General features: G+C 40.3%; 1 protein-coding gene across 2 annotated transcripts in view; it reads right to left on the bottom strand.

The window, feature by feature from the left end:
* cry1b (cryptochrome circadian regulator 1b) overlaps window positions 1–20,241 on the bottom strand; it is a 56,740-nt gene that overhangs the window by 15,424 nt on the left and 21,075 nt on the right. Inside the window, exons 5-10 of one of the 2 annotated variants that reach the window (XM_038780690.1) lie at window positions 16,248–16,336; window positions 15,518–15,658; window positions 9,886–10,197; window positions 8,205–8,356; window positions 7,159–7,361; window positions 2,768–2,863 (exon numbers count right to left, since the gene is read on the bottom strand). In XM_038780690.1, the coding sequence (XP_038636618.1) occupies window positions 2,768–2,863; window positions 7,159–7,361; window positions 8,205–8,356; window positions 9,886–10,197; window positions 15,518–15,658; window positions 16,248–16,336 (993 nt within the window). The remainder of the gene's footprint in view (window positions 1–2,767; window positions 2,864–7,158; window positions 7,362–8,204; window positions 8,357–9,885; window positions 10,198–15,517; window positions 15,659–16,247; window positions 16,337–20,241) is intronic. The other variant, XM_038780691.1, reaches the window with a different exon arrangement.

The following is a 20,241-nucleotide window of genomic DNA, read 5'->3' as shown; positions in this document are numbered from 1 at the left end:
GGTTTGTTATATGCGTTGTTACGGGTGCCGAGGGGTGTTTATTATTATCATTGTTATTGTTATTATTGTTCTGTTGATATATATTTTTCAAAAAGTTCCAATAAAAATTATTTTTAAAAAAAACATTGATCTAGCTACAGAAAGTTTACTGGATATATTTTTAGATAGATTCTTTAAATTATTATCTTTTTGTAAATCCTTAAAAAAAGTTTCAAATAGGTTACAAATAAACTTGTGGATAACCTTAAGCAATGGGCGGCACGGTATGACAGTGGTTAACACTGTTACTTCACAGCGCCAGAGACCCGGGTTCAATTCCCTGCTTGGGTCACTGCCTGTGTGGAGTCTGCACGTTCTCCCCGTGTCTGCGTGTGCTTCCTCCGGTTTCCTCCCACAAGTCCAAAAAGATGTGCTTGTTAGGTGAATAGGACATGCTGAATTCTCCCTCAATACACCCGAACAGGTGCTGGAGTGCGGTAACTAGGGGATTTTCACAGTACTTCTTTGCAGTGTCAATGCAAGCCTATTTGTAAGGGCTTAGGGAAGACAAGAGGGTGATGAATTCAAAAGAGAACACAAGGGCATCAGAGATTAAGATCAAAATCACAACAAATGAATTGTTTTATGCAACATCGGAGAAAAGGCGGGAAGGTATTTTAGGGAGAAATTTGGGATGGGACATATCTGAAGTGATAGGTAACAAGGAGAGATGAGAATATGGACCAAATGTATTTCAAACAGCTACGAAGTTGCACATTATTCGTTAATTAGATTGGACTCCCCATTATCTGCATTATCCCAGCATAACTAGCAAAACAATTTAAGAACCCTTCCACGTTACTTTTCTCACTTTTGTTTTTAACCTATTTCCATCTACGTACCATCGCTCATCTCCTTCCCTCCTCTTGTTGCTGAAACCCTTACCAATGCCTACGTTATTACTCCATTGTTGGTGGCTGGGCCTTTGGTTGCCAAGGCCCCAAGCTCTGTAGTTCCCTCCCTATACCTCTCTATATCACTTTCCTTCTTTAGGACACTCCTAAAATATACGTCTTTGATATTTTCTTCTGTATTTTGGTTTTATAATGCATCTGTGAAGCACCTTAGGATGTTTAATTGTGTTAAGGTTAGTTGTTTTTTTCCAACACTATTTTATTCTAAATTGCAAAGTCAAACCAATTACCATAAATTCAACAACAATAACATTAAAATGCATTATTAGTTTAGCGAAAACATATTGAAGACATGTCCTCCTCACTTAATATTAATCATGTTCTAAAGGTTGCATTCTTTATTCTTTTACAGGATGTGGGCATTGCTGGCAAAGTCAACATTTGGGTGGCGTTACTGAGTTACGGGGTAAAGGGGATCGGGTAGAGGCGTGGGCTTAAGTGGGGTGCTCTTTCCAAGGACTCAAAGGGCCGAATGGCTTCCTTCTGCATTGTAAATTCTATGATTTGTTGCCCATTCCTAATTGCTCTTGAACTGGGGCGGTGGCGCAGTGGTTAGCTGCCTCACGGCATTGAGGACTCGGGTTCGATCCCGGCCCTGGGTCACTGTCCGTGTGGAGTTTGCACATTCTCCCCTTGTCTACTTGGGTCTCACCCCCACAACCAAAAGATGTTCAGGATTTGCCACGTTAATTGTCCCTTAGTTGGAAAAAGAATGAATTTTTTTTTTTAATTGGCCTTGAACTGAGTGGCTTGCTGGCCCATTTCAGAGGGCAGTTAAAAATCAACCACATTGCTGTGCATCTGGAGTCACATGAAGGCCAGACCAGGGAAGGATGACAGAATTCCTTCCTTAAAAAGGACATCAGTGAATAGCTGGGTCTTTATGATAATCAATGATAGTTTCATGATCACCATTACTGGGGCAGCACGGTGGTTAGCACTGCTGCATCACAACGCCAGGGACCCTGGTTTGATTCTGGCCTTGGGTGGAGTTTTCACATTTTCCCTGCATCTGCGTGGGATTCTTCCAGGTGCTCTGCTTTCTTCCCACAGTCCACAGATATGTAGGTTAGGTGGATTGGCCATGATCCACGCACAGGGGAGTGGGCCTAATGTAGATTGTTTTTTCGGAGGGTCAGTGTATGGAGTTGAATGGCCGCCTTTTGCACTGTAGGGATTCTTTGGTTTACGGGGTTAGCTCTCCAATCCAGATTTAAATGTTGTTGTGGTGGGATTTGTACTTATTATCATTAGCTGGAGTCTACAAGTCCAGTGACATTACTATCTTCCCTCTTTATTCTTAAATAATTTTCTTAGTGATTATAAGCCAATTTGACATGTAATTGGAAAGCAACTGAAAAATACAAGTAGGTAATTCTATTTGCTTTTCTGGACAACAAATTATACATGTTTACACAATGGGAGGGGGAACCAAAAGAACATGCTTCCATTTGAGTATTGCTGAAAAAATACACATTTAATGTCAAAGCTTTTCGTCTTGCACATATCAAGACAGTTATTCACTATCAACTGGTGCATTCTTCATCACAACACTTCTACCAATCCAAGTCCACTTGCCAACCAATCAACACTCTTCTCTTACAGTATAAATGTGTTGTTTGCCCTGATATTGGTATTCTTGCAAATTGTCCTGTTAAGTGCAAGATGAAAAGCCTTCTCAGCAATATTCAAGTTCTGTATTATAAATGATAATATGCCTTCACTTGTAAAACTGGAGCTTCCCCACATCCCCCTCCACAACTGCCTCCGCACTCAGGAAACAACATCAACCGCCTTTGAGCTGGGCCATCTACCTGTTATGCTGCTGAATCCATGTGTGCTCTCTCCTGGAAAATATCCCATAGCTCCTCCACTTGCATTGGGGTTAGAAGGCACTGACGCGAGAAGACCTAAAAACAAGGTAAACTTTCATTAATAAAGTTGTCCATTTATTTAATTTCTGTATAATATGAAACATTAAACAAGAGTGAAGGCAATGTTTTCTGTGACTTGCATTCCATTTGAAATACAGGTTGCCATTTCATTCAATACAGCATATTATCTGTGTATAGCATAAATGTGGAAGGGAAATTAACATAAATGAAATACCGCTGAAATATTCTGGTTTCGGCTTTATTATGAAAACACATTGTCCTCCGAAAGATAACAAAGTGTGTACTAGAGTTGTTTTTAGCCAAGGGTAAGAACATACGTACTACGTCTTTCATTGTACGTACTTTCTAAGGTCTATTTAACATAAACATGCCTGTTTACTTCAGATTATAAAAACATGCTGTCTTCAATCGAATCTCAGAGTGCGGTGCCCTGGCTTTACAATATATTTGGGTAAATAAATTTCCTTAAATCGAACCTAGAGGAATTTGTCTTTATTATGATTTCCACGACAATAAACACTAGTCTCTTTTTGTTTGTATATTTTATGTAACTTCGCCTGTTAAATCAACAGAAAACAAAAATGGTTTATTTCTATTGAAGACTACCTCTAGACATTGTTAAAACAAAAATGCAAGACTAAAAATATGTCCTCTTAATAAAGGTGATCACTATCTTTATATTTATTCTAAATCCTAATATATTTAACATGACCCACTTTGTGGGGATATCTTCATTTTCCATGAGAAAACATGATCCATATCGAACTGTGACTGGGAAAGATTGCTTTTTTATAAATTGCTAAATGGACAATCTCCCTTCAAGACATTTGGACTTGAGGATGAGTAAGAATCTCTTGATGTGGCATTCCTGTATGATATAAAAATTGTGCCATTTGTTATGGAAGAGAAGTTGGCCCCTTAAGTCCCCACATGTCTGAAGAGTGAAACACAATGTGCAGAGCATGCTTCCTAGTGAATGATTAAAAAAGGTTATTAATCTATTTCTTTATTTGGTATCTACACATGTACTTGAGACTGACATGGCAATAGTCAGGGTGAAGGGATTTGCATGAGAAGATCAAATCCAGCCACAAATCAAAGCCAAGAAATATAGACTGCTTCTAAAAATATTGCCAATTAACAACCCCATTTTAAAAGAGGTCCTAAACGCAGTGCAGATTAGGAAGAGGGACTTTCCAATCAAGAGATGACAGCAGCAAGGATATATTACCCAATTTATGGCTATTGCTTAGAAGTCAAAGTATCCTAGGGCTTGATTTAACTAAACAGGAGCAAAGTCCCATAGCGAGCATGTTTAGCTGCGTGGTTCCCGGCACTCGCAGCATTGTATAAGGGGTCTCAGCGGGGAACTCGTGGCCAAGGCCGCACATAGCCTCATTTTGTCCACTGGGGAGCTCTGGGTGTAGCGAGAGATCGGGATCCCATTTTTAAATGGTGTCTTGATCTCAGAGGCCCCCGACACGACCCCCCCAAGCTCAGACACACTGAGAGTACCCGCACCCCCCCAAAAGACCCACACCTGATCGCACGTGTGCAAAAAAATGCCAGCATGTCACCTTGGCATTGCCAACCTCGCAGTGCCACCTGGGCACTGGATCCAGGTGGCACTGCCAGGGTGCCAGGCTGGTACTGCTAAGATACCCCAGTGGCACTAGTGCCAGAGTACCACCCTGCCCATAAGGTCATGAAGCTGAGGCCCTCCAATCCCTTGGGAGACTTCCAGGAGTGCCGCTCCATCTTGTCCCCGTTTGTGGGGTCCAGTGCTGACCGGAGCTTGCTCGGGTTCACTGAGGCGAAGGGGCTGAATCCCAAAGCCTCAGGTACCTCAGGAATCTGCACATTAGAGTGAGACTAACTGTCTTGCTCTAATATGCAGATTTGCCAAGTGATCCCATCCACAATGGGGGGGATTTACATTACAACGTCTCGTGAGATTGTTTTGGATCTCGTAATGCATTGCGAGCCAGGTAGATCCTGGGAATGGGGTCTCCCGGCTTTTATCGGCCACGCTGAGTTGAACTGCTTTGCAGGCTCAGCGTGGACATGGATCGCACTCATAGGATGCGTATATGCCCCAAGACTACTATGAGATTTGGCTGTTTCTTCCACTTGTATGTTAAGAGGAGGATAATATAAATCCAGCATGATGCCCATTACAGCTGGTCTTTGCCTGATAGTTGTCGTCAAGCTATTAGTTGAAGCTGCCTACACTCAGTGAACTATCTCATCTCACTTATGTTGCCACGACCTCCAGGGCTATGGGCCAAGCGCTGAAAAATGGGATTCGTGTAGTCAGATCTTTGTTGACTTGTAGGGAAATGATGGACCTGTTGTAAACATCTATGAATCCACACCAGAGAGGGTTTGGCATAAGATTAGGCTGACACATTTCAATGTCAGAAGATACAGGAGTCTTTAAGTTAATGTATTCAAAGTACCCAAGCAGAAACAAGGGAGTTAATATTGTCTGGTAATTTAAACAGCTTGATCACTGGACCAAACTCACTGCTCGTGAACACGTGTCATTCTTAAAAATAATTTAATTGAGAAAATTTTCCATTATAACACAGTAAAATCTTAACACAGAACAAATATGAATCCAAACTTATCCACCCTCCCCACCCCAACCCCACCCCCAAAAACCAAAACAAAACTGAACCAGAAACCACCACCACCACCACCCCCCCTAACATCTGACAGTGACCAGCTCCCGGAAATAGAAAATGAAAGGCTGCCATCTCGAGTGGAACCCTTCTGCCGACCCCTTCATGATGTACTTGATCGTCTCCGATTACAAAAACTCCATAAGGTCACTCAACCGAAGCACTGGAGGTGGGGGGGGGGGGGGGGGGGAAACTGAACCTCCACCCAAGGAGAACTCGGCTCCGGGCTATAGCACAGTGGTTAGATCTGTTGTTTCACAGTGCTATGGTCCCGGGTTCGATTCCTGTCTTGGGTCACTCTCTGTGCGGAGTCTGCATGTTCTCCCAGTGTCTGCGTGGGTTTCCTCCGGGTGCTCCGGTTTCCTCCCACAAGGCTGAATTCTCCCTCAGTGTAACCGAACAGGCGCCGGAGTATGGCGACTCGGGGATTTTCACAGTAACTTCATTGCAGTATTAATGCAAGCCTACTTGTGACACTAATAAAGATTATTATTATACACATTCAGCTCAACCCGTGTCCATACTTATACACAAACACCACCGCCTCCTCCGGTACATCAAAATAGTAATCTTTCGATTCGTAAGTTACTCGGAGGCATGCAGTGCATAATCACACCAAATCGAACATTGTTCCTGTACAACGCGGCCTTGGCCTTGTGGAATCCCGCACACCTCTTGGCCAGCTCTGTTCCCACATCTTAGTAGAGACCAATTGGCATATCCCTCCCATTTATAGTCCCGGTGGCACTTCGCCCACCGTAGGACACTTTCCTTTTCTTGGTAGCTATGAAAGTGCACAATGATCGCCCACAGTGGCCTGATCGACCTGTGGGCCTGATCCAATTCGAATGGTGATTCCATTCCACTCTTCCCCAACATCTTCTCAAACATCTGCAACATATATTTTGTTGGATTCGGACCGTCCTGACCCGCTGGCAGCCCTAGGATTCTCAAGTTCTGAAACGATTCGCCAGATTGCCCACCTTGGCTCATACCACCTTGTTGTAACCGGCCGCCCATGCCTCTCCGCTTCCAGGGAGGTGATCTGATCACTCTGCCTCTAAAGGGCCACCTCCTTGCGCCTTTACAGTCTGGGCCGTTTTTGCCAAGGCCACACGAATTTGGGACAGTGTTCCTACAATTGCTCTGCCGAGATTTTCAGACAGCCTGCCTGTAAGCATCCCAGCCGTTAGAGGAGTGGCCAAAGTCTCAGTTGGAGCCTCTGCCATTTTCTCAGCAAAGGAAGATCTCAAGTCTGATGACGATTCTTTACTTGTCTCTGCCTTGTTTTGTACTTTTTGGGCATCCTTTTACGTGGGACTCTTATCCCATCAAACTAATAAAGTTCCCCAGAAAACCAGGTGAAAAGGGCCAAAATAAAAGTACTCTGGCAGTCATGGTCAACTGCTCTTCTGCATACCGCCACCAGAAGTCCCGTGAACCCATATCTTTAACTGTACAACTGTATTCCCTCCTTTACAAAGCTTTCTTCCAAAACTCCTGCAGTCCTTGCTCAGCCTACAGACATATTTCTGTGCATGGAAAAATAATGCAGGTGGTTAAACTATCGCTTAGTACCTTTAAGGAAAAGAAAAATCAAACTATGCAAAGTTATTTCTTACTCACCCAGGCCTCTGTAGCGGGAAAACTGTTGGTAGATCTGTTTCATTCGTTCAATATTCAGACGACTAGCTTCGGCGTGGTTCACCATGGGTTTTGGATAATGAACACCAATGATGCATTTTGCAGCTTTCTGTACACTCTCTGGAGCATTCCAGGGATCATAGATATATTTGGCAGGAAAGTCTCGGAGAACTGGAAGATATCGCCTGAAATTGCAAAAGGCACAAACACTCAGAAGAATGCCAACAACCATACAACTTACATACCGTTAAAACTGTACACTCTAAATAAAAATATATATATATATATATATATATACAGTAGTGATGCAAATAGAATGTTAAAAATTAATTTAGTAAAATATGAGAACATGTACATGCATTCTAGGTTAACCTTCCCTGTAGATGGGTTAACTAGTTGCAAGTTGGGTTGTATTCAGGGTACAAAAAGTCTAATCAGAGATAGTAGAATATTTGTTGGCATATGGTAGGAGAGATACTGAAACTCGGTCCATTGGTACATCAGCCACCACGATTGACACCATTACAACTAAAGCAGAGGAGGAAAGTACAAATGTCTGACTTCAATGATCAAGATTACAAGAGTAGAAGTGCCAAGGGGATAGTAAAATCAATGAACTGGCTGTGAATAGGAGTAGGAAAAATTATAAAGCAAAGAGGTAGAGAGAGGAAGGCAGTGAATTGCAGGGAGAGAAAAGAGCAGCGTAGGTAGAAATTATGATTGAGAATAAGGAGTCATTCAGTCGGGGCCTGATCTTGGAAAGAAATGGGTGATAGCTGGTATTTTAGAGGAGAGACACTCGAAGGAGATGAAGCTGGGAGAAGAGATGTCGAAAGTGATCAAAGTATGCCGAACCTGTTGATGAGGGACACACAACCACTGCAGGGGTTTGGGTGGGAAGACTGCAGAAGGTATTGCCAGGCAGGGGAGATTTGCGAAGGAACAGCCGGGTTTGTGCAAACTGGGATGTAATGCAGATGACATCCTTTAAATATTTTTCTACCTTCTCACAGATATGTATTAAGTACCTGATATAATCTCCATTTGGGTCAGTTCTACGTCCGAAACCCACAGGACAGTAGCAATGAAAAAATTGTTGGAAGAAGGAGCTGCAAGATAGCCACATCCAACTTCCAGCATTTACACTCCAGTCAGCGTCTAGTAATAATTCTTCAAATATCTATAGAAACAAGAAGTGTGACAAGTTCTCTCAATGAACGGTTAAATTTTGAGCAGCAACAAAATGTTTTGCCTAGGGATAAAAACCCTAAATCCAAGAGTAAAGTTTGAAAATTTGCATCTCCGTACCCAGAGACCTGCTGTAGGTTCTGCAGACGGAGTTGCTCCTTTAAACAGCACTAGTTAGACTGTGATGACCCACAGTCAAACAACCTGCAAGAAGAATGTCATGTGATGTGTGCATGTGTGGTATGAATCTTTAATTTCATCACCTGGTCAAATATATATTGAACTGCTTTAAAAGGACTTTGAGAAAACAAAGACACTGACTTAAGATGGTTGCCATAAGTCATCTGAAATGTCAGGCATTACAAGTTGGTCATCTTAGAAATCATAGAAAGGGGACCATTCGGCCCATCAACCTGTACAGACACTCTGAAAGAGCACCCTACCTAGGCCCACTGCTGCCCTATCCCTATAACCCCACCTAACCTTTTGAACATTAAGGGGCAATTTAGCATAGCCAATCCACCTAATCTAGAAGTTTCTAATGTGGATTTCAATTAGGACATGCCAAGACAACATCCTATGGAATTTCATACATGCTGATGGCAACAGTTACTTGAACTGAAACCTTTCTGTCTCTCACCATTTTGCATTTCTATAAAGCTACCTTTCAGGGAGAGACAAAGTCCACTGGGACAATAGCTTTATAGATGTCCTTCCGAGCACATCACAGGGAAGAATGGTCCATTCAGATGTAATGGCTGGGTTAGTAAAGGAACCTCAGGGACAATCACATTGACTTTTGGAAAAGACAGATTACATATAAAAATAGATTGTCTCCAAAAATTGCAAAACTCCACTGGAATTTCAAGACTAACAAAGAAAAAATCTGTCTCAGCCACAAACACCAGTGAAGGACTCATAAATTGTCATTGAGTTTTAAAGTGTGTGTGTGAGAGACAGTGTGACGAAGTGATGTGAAGGTCAGAACATGGGTATATCTTTTCAAATATCTTTACTTGGATGGGTTTTTAGATCAATAAAAGTTATCGTCTTTATGTTTAAACTCAAGAAAGTATGTCAGACTGAGTTCTTTGCAATGTCTGTAAATGGCCAAGTACAGACACCAAATTAACAGCTTCATCTATAAAATTCCCCCCAAAAACCCCTGTAACTATCAATCGAGGAGTGGGAAAGAAAGGTTGAGTCCTGCATGTGTCCTCGCCGGTTATAACAAGAATAATTACACATGGGCAAAGCACTGGGTTATCAATACATTGGAACCAAATCTTAACATGAAATACAGAGCTTTCAGCAGAGAAAACTGGATTAAACAAAATGAAATCAAAATTACTGCAAGAACAGTCTATATTGTAAATGACAAGTGGTTTCAGGCAAAATGCCTTGACAGATAGTTTTGGAAGTGCTCTGTTGCCCATAAGTTATAAACAATGTCATCAGCTGTAATGAAAGAACATCACAGAATACAAAACCCAACTTTACATTCCACTATAACTCCGTCACCTTCATTCCTTCTTCCCAGCTAATCCAGAGATCACCGCTTGTCAAAAAGCAAGCCACTGCATGGCGGGCTAAGTGATGGATCCATCCTTCTTGGCGCAGCTGTGTCATTATAGCATCGATCCAAGGAAATCCTGTCATCCCTTCTGCCCACTTAGCCAGAGCTTCAGGATTCCAGTCCCATGGAACCTGCACACAAATAGGATTTCCCTCCATTTTATCAAACCTGGGGTTGTTAGTTGCTGCTACATAGAAGAATTCACGCCATAATAACTGTCCATAGAGAGACAAAGGAGGGGAACTGTTTTTCTTCACCTGTTGAGAAAGGAGTGGGAAATTGTTAACATAAACACATTACTCACATATCAGCACATTACACCTGTGTAAAGTCAATTATATTTGCCACCTATGCCAAAACATTTCCAATATCATGGCAAAAATGCCAACCAGATTTCTGCTCAATCTCCTTTTGATTGCCAGCACCACTGTAGCAGGGATGAGATCAATAGAGACTGATCTTATTTCCATTATTTAAACTTATTCCAACTTTCTGGGAGTCACTTCATTTTTTAAAGAATTATTTATTCTGATTTATTTTCAGATGTGTGTTTGCAAATATTGGATCTCGAGCACACCATAAGAACATAAGAACATAAGAACTAGGAGCAGGAGTAGGCCATCTGGCCCCTCGAGCCTGCTCCGCCATTCAATTAGATCATGGCTGATCTTTTGTGGACTCAGCTCCACTTTCCGGCCCGAACACCATAACCATGAATCTATCTCCCCCCCAAAAACTCAGACTCAAACATGTACCACATGATTCCAACGCAGAGTAAATGAAGTAGTACACATTATACTTCATGCTCATTGATAGCACCAATGATGGAAGGATTGATGGACTATAAAATAAAGGAAGAAGTGGTTAGCATTGCTGACTCACAGCGCCGAGGTGCCAGGTTCGATCCCTGCTCTGGGCAGTGGCGGACTGGGTCTAAAAATATTGGTTGCCAGGAGACAAAGAGGGCCCACCCACAACTACAATGCTATCATTTAATTTTCATAACGAATAAATAAAATTTTCAAAAAATACATATGGAAAGAAGGTACAATTAAAATTTTTGTGGAAAAAATATGTATTTCTTAGTAATTACAGTGTACATGTACTGTCCATATTACTGGCAGTAGATACGAAATGTAAATACAGAATGTTAAAATTGAATTATTTATTTATTTTTTTAATTTTAAGTAATTGGTTGATATTTTTAAATAGTTTACTGCACAATTTACACATTAACAGATAGTTCAAAAGCACAATAGAGCATTGCATGCAGTCCACTATATTAAGAGCAATCGTTTGTGTTCGCTAGATGATTGTGCGAAGCTGCCAATAATTGCTTCTTCATCCAATTCATCTAACAATTCCTTTTCAATGGATAGCAACATGTATGATTCCAAATTCTCCTCAGACAACGAATCTCTTAACCTTGTCTTTATGATCTTTAGCTTTGAAAATGTCCTCTCACATTGGACTTGAGTAACTGATAGTGTGAAGATGACTTTATAAAGTTCATAAAGGTTATCATATGTCTTGTCATGAAGTCTGTTGGATGCCAGAATTTTTAGTACACACGATGGGCAAGTGCTGCAAATTTTACAATTGTTGCAACTGGAATCCATATTCTCACCATCATTAAGCAATAGCTTTAATACATCAAAGTTTGAAGCAAAAGAAAACAATTCCAATATTACTTGATCTTTGCTGATTTGTGGAAACAGCTTAATAATACCTTCCAATGCTTCATCTTCAAGGCCCTTCTCTGCAATAGTTTTAAACTTTGCTGGGTCCAAGCAGGACAAATCTTTATACAACTGTTTGTGTTGTACAAAGCGTGATTCTAGTGACTGGACAATGCGATCCATTATGAGGTTAAACACATTTACTCGAAAATCAGCTAGAGAATCTGAGGAATTTCTTTCAACATCAGTAAGCTCATCTGCCATTCTTTTCTTCTTCCGCTGCCTCTTAACTGGCAATGCTGTTTCCAACGCATCAATTTCCAATGTTTGATTTTCATCCATATTCATCTGTGAAATCCTGTCATTACATTTATTTACAAATTCCAAAGCCTTGCTGTGAACGTTATCAAATGTTCTTGTCTGTTCCTTCAACTTTGTTGTAGCTGAATCTACCAAACTCCATGCAATAAACATATCTAAACCACTTGTCTGTAGATAACTTGATTGTTTCAAATATATACAAGTAAATAAATGCTGTCAATATGGTTTCAAACTTTAGAAGACTTTGAAGTAAAACATTTGCTTCATGTTTTGTTTTTGCATCAAACTTTTCTGAATCTTGTATCATTGATAAGCATGTCAATAGATTTACGAAAGTACTGGCAGCGGCATCATCAAAACATCCAAATATAGTTGTTGCTGCATTGGATTTTCCTGACCATCTGATCTCACCAATTAGCTTTAATCGTTCCATTTTTTCTTGTCCTAGACCTAGATGTTTTCCAACAACGTCTATCCATACAGCCATTCTCTTGTATGATGCTTTCACAAAAGTTGCTATATTCTGGAGCAAATTGAAAAAAGAAACTGCAGGCACACAATATTTTGTTGTTTCAGTTATCATCAAATTCAAGACATGGGCATAGCACCATATATGAACATGTTGATCAGCCACATCAGCAATTTTACTTTGTAAACCATTATACTGGTCATGGTTGCTTGCAGCGCTATCTGTGCTATTAGATAAACATTTTTGGGGGTCAATTTTAAGATGCTGTAATGTTTCAATCAATAGATCAAAAAGTCCCTGTCCTGTACCATCATTACTTGGCACAACTGAAAGTAGTCGCTCACAGATAATACCTTTAAGCTCATACCAAATAATAATGCTAAACTGATCGATGAATGAATTATCTTGTGTTGAATCAACCTGAATAGAATAATATTTTGCTTGAGAAACTTCATGACTAATTCTTTCTTGTATCATATTCTTCATAATTTTGATTAACATGTTTATAGTTGTTTTACTCAGGTATGTAACTAGTCCACCACCGCCTTTACTTTGAGCCTTTCCTTGTTGCTCTAATCGTTTGATTCTTTGTTTAGACTTGTTTTGCACTGCAGAAACGTGAGCTGCCATAATGGGTTCATATTTTGCCATCAACTGCACTGTAGCTAAAAAATTGCCATGATTCAGAACCTCATTATCTAGAGTGTAGGCCGATTCATTTCTGTGACCTCGAAAAGGAAGTGCTTGCTTGCCTAACATCTTTATGATGTCTATAATCCTCATGACAATACTTCTCTGCTTCAATACTTCTTCTTTCCTTTTAATTAGTGATGCTGCAAAAAATTTATCTAAGGTGCCATCATTAACCACACTGATATATTGCTGAGCATTTCCGACATGTGTTGTTGTCGATTCGTGTAAAGTCAAGCTCTGGCTAATACGCCTGTAGTCACTAAAGCCACGTACAAAAGGTGATGGATTACAAGTGTTGGGAAACTCAAAGGCTAAGCAGTATGAACAATATAAGCATCTATTTTCTTTGTTATATGTTAGCCATTTTCTTGGGACTGAGTCATTCATAATTTTCCTCTCATACAAACGAGCATCAAATGGCAGATCATCAAGTGGCTGAAGTGGATGTTCAGCAAAAAACTGTTTTAGCTTTGCTCGTGATGGATATTGGAAGATTCCAGTAATTGATCTTTCATTTTCTTGCGCAGGTTCATTTACAGGATGTGCTTCAGAAACCAAGTAATTTATGCTTGAAGGAATATCTGATTCCCTGTCACTAGTTGAAGCTATGTGTTCAGATGTTGCAACTACAGGCAGTACAGATACCGGAACAAGGAAGCCAGAAGAAATATTGGGCCTGGGTTGATTAGTAATGGATGCACTTGTATTTGTCTCTACATTCAAAGTAGCTCTTCTCTGTTCTTGTAACTCGCATGTCATTGCATCATCACCATGAGCATTGTTTCTTGCTTCTTGATTATTTGTTGCAGAACTGGATATTGATGTGGATTGTGCTTGTGGTATTATAAAAACTCTGTAATAGGCCTGCATCGCTTGGCTGATTCCTTCCTTTCTGCTTCTTTTTGTTCTTTGCGTTTTAGTGACCCAGATTTATGCTTTTTCTTTTCCATGCTGGTAGGGGTAATATTCCTGAAATAAAAACGTAATTAAAAATAGCCCACATTGGGAAAAATGAATATTGATGATTGCAAGAATAACTTGAAGGAACGCCAGATAAACCTCTACTTGATAAAAAATATAAAATAACTTACTTACACTTCAATAGGCTATGTTCATTAGTCAATACTACTGTGGCCTATGCAGCTTCAGAAGAGGAGACAATCCACTGTTCACACCAGCAAGCAACTGAGACAACTGTTGACACTTAGAAGTTTGGTCCGACTATAGTAAGACATTAAGAATGGTCCCACGACCAAAGTTAACATGTCCAGTTTGATACCAGTGTAGTGTTACAAGTCGCAACCCTTTGAGTTTACCGATCATGGCTTTTCACTTCAATATCTTTGACCTGATGATTCACGGTCAAAGGTACCGCTTCTCCTTTTTGGTGACCTCACGACCCTATGTACTGCTTGATATCCTTTCAAGTTGCCGACCATCTCAAATCACGAATTGTAACTTTATCTTTAAATTCACACACACTTGCTGAAAACATGGAATTTCCTTAATTATGCCCGACCCGGGCCCCCCTATTCCACATCCTTCCACTACCTCCCCTGCTTCGTTCCTTTTCATGCACTGCTTATTTGTGTCCTGTTCTCTTTTTTTTCTTATTCCTTTTTATTACTAAAACAGTGGTCTGTGTTTGTTTCTTTATTGCATTTTTATTTGATATAGGGGGCCCACTTCATCAGGGGCCCACTTGCCATCGGGCAAGCTGACACCCTGGCCAGTCCGCCACTGGCTCTGGGTCACTGTCTGTGTGGAGTTTGCGCATTCTCCCCGTGTTTGCATGGGTTTCGCCCCCCCAGTCCAAAAGATGTGCATGTTAGGTGGATTGGCCACGCTAAAATTGCCCCTTAATTGGAAAAAATGGAGTGGGTACACAAAATTTTTTTTAAAAAACCAATACAAGAAGATAGAGAGGGGCACGAAACCGGCTGTAAAGTCAGATCCAGCAGAAGCATTATCACCCATAGTCAGTGCAGCCAGTGGTATTCTGTAAACTAAGCTTACTCTATGTTGTTGCTCTACATGTTATTGGGAAAAACAAATTGGTCTTCCTTATTCTTTGATTATGGTGTATCCTCCACACACTGTCTACTTCCTGCACCAAATGCATGCAGTATTGTTTCCTCTGTACTAAAGATCAAAATAACATATAGGGTACAATGTAGGCCAGCTCTGCCTGACATTGATATCAGAAACATCACCAGACGTATCAGTCACCAATTAGCTTAACCAGAATGTCAATCAGCTTGGTTGTTTGGAGGAAGCTGAATAAATATTGAAATTCACTGTTGCAGGGTATACAACTGACAACATGCACCTCCCATTTGGCTTTAGGTTGGAAAAACTGTTGGGATTCTTTTGTGCATTTCAAAGACAATCCAGGTACATCCTTACAAGCCATACCTTTTTATACAAGTCGGTTAGCTTAAAGTAAAACAGACGACAGGACAAACAACCAAATCGCAGGTACGGACTTAGCCCAGCAGGACTTGCAAGAAGTGAAGTGGAGTTCATTCCTGGTCTTTCAAAGTTTGCCACCCAGGCCTGAAAAAGAAAAAAAACATTGGAAAGGTTTGCTAAATAATTCTCCGTCTCAGGTTTTGTTTCCTGGAGAAATGAACTGTGCACTTAATTCATCAGCTCTAGGAATACAGACAAAATATGTTCAAGCTCCAGTGACATTCAAATAAACTAATAATTTTATAGTACTATGGCAACATTTTCAATCTACGTCTGGGAGACTGCCAACAAATGTTAGTAACACTTTCAGTGACACCCACTTCTGAAAAGTGAGTCAGTACTTCACTGCGGTAAATGTCTTTATTAACTGATAGCAATAATGTGTCAGTAAGTCAACAAACAGAAAAGAGAAAACAGGCTAACAAATCTAATGATCCACTTTTGTAGAGACCACCTTACGTACAGAGCATAAAGAAAGTACACAAAAGAAAAGATGTGATGTTCTTGATTTAAACACGCAACATAATTCTGCATCACTCTTATATCATTCAGTCAAATGTACAACCAAGGGAATTCTCAATGTATTCACTGCAGGCTTATCTTCGCATTAGTAATTTTGCACCCATAGCTTTCATTGTTTTTGTTTTCCTTTTACAGCAGGGTTGTTTCTTACTTTTCTCTCCAAATGTCTTTCTAATCGTGTCAGAGCCTCTGTTTCACCACCTGGCCACACAGCTGAAGGCAGGCCTTCTGTATCAAAGCCTAAGAATAGAAAAGCGTGGTTAAAAATTAAACTCCTGCTTTAAATATAAATAGGTAAAGAGGGATTTCTAGGGGTCCCAGTCTTTGCTGATCTTAGACTTGATAGGACTAGCAATAATAATCTTAATTGTCACAAGTAGGCTTACGTTAACACTGCAATAAAGTTACTGTGAAAAGCCCCACTCCGGCACCTGTTCGGATACACGGAGGGAGAATTCAGAATGTCCAAATTACCTAACAGCACATCTTTCGGGACTTGTGGGAGGAAACCGGAGCACCCGGAGGAAACTCGCCGAGACACAGGGAGAACGTACAGACTCCACACAGACAATGACCTAAGCCGGGAATCAAACCTGGGATCCTGGAGCTGTGAAGCAACAGTGCTACCCACTGTGCTACCATGCTGCCTGCTATTATGACTAGAGTCATAATTCATCGCATCATCCCTGGATTAATGAAAAATTTAAAAATCACGCTCACAGCTCTGACTCACTAACCAATAACTGTTATTGGAGGGGTGTGCTAGGGATGCAATCAAACTCCAGTTTTGATTTTCCCCGCAGTTGCAGTCTGCTAATAATCACCCTAGAGTCTAATACAATGATCGAATAGGTGAGGGTTAGACGGGACTAGTTGGATGGATGAGGTTAGATGGAACCCAAGAAATACCCAAGTAAATTCAATCCTATATGGTCAACTTCCTCACATGATTTGGTAATGTGAATCTAGTCGATAATCAAAAATGGAGTCTGATACCAACGGAGTCAAAAACGAGTGAAGACTAATGCTCACTGAGCAACAGTATAAAACAAAACTTTAAAATCCATGGACAAACTTCTTAACATGACACAAAAACTGGAAATGCTCAGGTCTGGCAGCATCTGTGGGGAGAAAAATAGAGTTAATGTTTTGAGTCAAAATGACACTTTTTGGAAGACGAGTCATATCCGACAATATATTAACTTTCTCTCTCCACAGATGCTACCAGACTTGTGTATTTCCAGAACTTTTTTTTTGTTTCGGATTTTTAGCAATCGCAGTATTTTGCTTTTACTTCTTAATATCCACTTAGTTAACTAATTATGTAGAGTGTTGATAGTTTGCAGAGATTAGGTTACAAAAGTGTATGGTTATCGTAAATGGAACCAATTATTGACCTGGTGACTGCAGAAATACACTGCCAGAAATACTCAAGTGAGCACTCCTTGCCTATTCTCAATAAGCAAAGTTGCTGACTTCCTCAAAAAATGGGCAGCTGAAGATGTATCCACGATTCACTGCAATTCTCACCTTGGTCAAAACGGATTAGTTAGACGAGTAATTATTTAATTCTGCTAAACTTAATTCTGCTTAAAAAGGAGGTTATTAGGTTATGTCATGTACATGTATAAACAGTAAAGCTAAAAGACTATCGGTAGAAAGAAAGCATTTTACCGTATCTCACAATAGTCAGTTTGGTTTGTTTCCCGATCTTCTGTTTAGAAAACCACTGAGTTATAAACAAAGCAAGGTAAAATATCACAAGGAATGAACCAAAAATGGTGTGCAAGAATTTGTTTTGCAAGACTGAAACAGCCATCCGATTTTCACTAAGAACAGAATGTAATGTTATATTTTCCTTGACTGACAACTTTATTTTGTTAAATCTCTGAGAAATTTAAAAGAAAAACGAAACAGAAATGAAGAAAAGTGCAATGTTACAGTACCAAATATCTGCTACTAGAGGACTTAATTGTCCATTGTGACAAGTGGGTACAGATCCACTTTATTTTTAAAATTGTTAATGGTATGTGGACATCATAGACAAGGTCAGCATTTATGTTCATCACCAATTACCCTCGAGAAGGTGGTGGTAAGCCATCTTCTTGAACCACTGCAGTCCATGAGGTGTTGGTATACCTACAGTGCTGTTAGAGTTCCAAGATTTTGACCAGCAAGTGAAGGAACAATGAATTTCAAAGTCAGGATGCTATGCGACCTGAAGGAAAACTTGGCTGTTGGTGTATCTTATGTCCCTGTTCTTCAAGGGGGTAGAGGTTGCAGATTTGGAGGATATTCCTGAAGCACAGTACGGGTACTGTGCACTGCTGATTGAGGGAATAAATGTTTAATATGGTAGATGTGGTGCCGATCAAGCGAGGCTGCTCTGTTCTGAATGGTTGAGTGTTGGAGCTGCATTCACCAGTCTAAGTGGGAGTATTCCATCACATTCCTCACTTGTCTCTATACTCTGGGGCTGGGGAGTCAGAAATTCCACTATTGAATTTTCAGCCTGTTCTTGTAACCATAGTATATGGCTGGTCAGTAAAGTTCCTGGTGAATGTGAACCACTAAGATATTGATGATGAGGGATTCAGCGATGGTAATACAACTTTCCTTTTTAAATACCAATAGAAACATTTGCTATCAATTTTTATATTTCAAGCTAGCTTCCTTTAATACTCTAATTTATTTCTCCTGATTAGCTTTTGGTTATTCTCTGATGTTCTTTTTATTTTGACCTGCCATTCATCTTTACGCGGTTGAGTGCTTTTTCCTCAAGTTTGATCCTTTCCTTAACTTCTTTAGTTAACCACAGATGGTGGGTCCTCCTCTTAGGATTTTTCTTTAGAGTAGGAATGTACTTATACTGGGTATTTTGAAATGTCCCCTTAAATGTCTGCCACTGCTTCTCTATTGATGTATCTGAAAGCCTAGTGTCCCAGTTCACCACAGCTAACTCAGCCTTCATGCCCACATATTTGCCCTTAAGTTTAAAATCTTTGACCCACTACTTTCCCTTTCAAACTAGATGTAAAATGTAATCATATTGTGGGTGGCTACTACCCTAGGATGCCTTCATTTTCCTTCACTCCAAGGTCATTAATTAATCCCATCACATTACACAATACCAAGTCTATCTAATATAACCTGCTCTCTGGGTTGGTTCCAAAATGTGCTGCTCTGAGAAAATATCTTGAAAGCATTCTATGAACTCCTCATCCAAGCTACAACTGCCAATCTGATTTTTCCAGTTTATGTAGATTAAATATGACTCATGATTTTTGCCATCCTTTTATCGTAAGCACCCAATATTTATTTTTGTATACTTTGTGCTACATATTGGTTACAGTTAAGGAGCCTGTGGACCACTCCCAGGAGTGACTTCTTTCCTCTACAATTCTCATCTCCACCCAAACCGATTCTACATCCTGATCTTCTGTACCAAGGTAATCTCTCACGATTACACCAATACCATCTTTGATCAACAGAACTAGCTCTCCATTTTACCTTGTTTCCTATTCTTCTTGAATGTTACATGCCCCTCAATATTCAGGACCCAAGCTTTGTCGTCCTGCTGCCATGTCACTGTAATAGCCATCAGATCAAATTTATTTACTTCAATTCAATTACTTTGTTATGAATCCTATGCATATATAGAGCCTTGAGTTTTGTCTTTTTAATTTCTTTTTTATGACCCTTGTTTCTCATTTTATTATTATTGTCTCCTGCGTGCATCTTTGATTTGCTACTTCTACTCAAGCTTAATCTCTCATTCCCACTTATGCCTTGGTCTCAAGGGCAGTGACTCTCATCCCACCACTGGAATTCAACTTTTTGTCCATGTTTGGACCAAGGTCCCAATGAGGTCTGGAGGCAATTCACCCTGGTAGAATCCAAACTGAGCACAAGCAGAATATTGCTGAGTAAGTGGTGCTTGATAGCACTGTCAATGACACTTTGCTGTGACCGAGGGGGTACTGATGGGGTGGCAATTGACCAGGTTAAGCTTATCCTTCTTTTTGTGGACAGGACATCGTCTAGATGATTTTCCACACTGTTGGGTAAATGCCAGTGCTGTAACTGTATTGGAACAGCTTGGCTAGATGCATAGCTAATGTGGAGCACAGGTTTTCAGCTCTATA

This window comes from Scyliorhinus canicula, chromosome 20 (genome assembly GCF_902713615.1).
Source record: "Scyliorhinus canicula chromosome 20, sScyCan1.1, whole genome shotgun sequence".
Lineage (NCBI taxonomy): Eukaryota > Metazoa > Chordata > Chondrichthyes > Carcharhiniformes > Scyliorhinidae > Scyliorhinus > Scyliorhinus canicula.
Note: the sequence above shows the minus strand (reverse complement) of the source record. Positions and strands in the feature narration are given on the sequence as shown.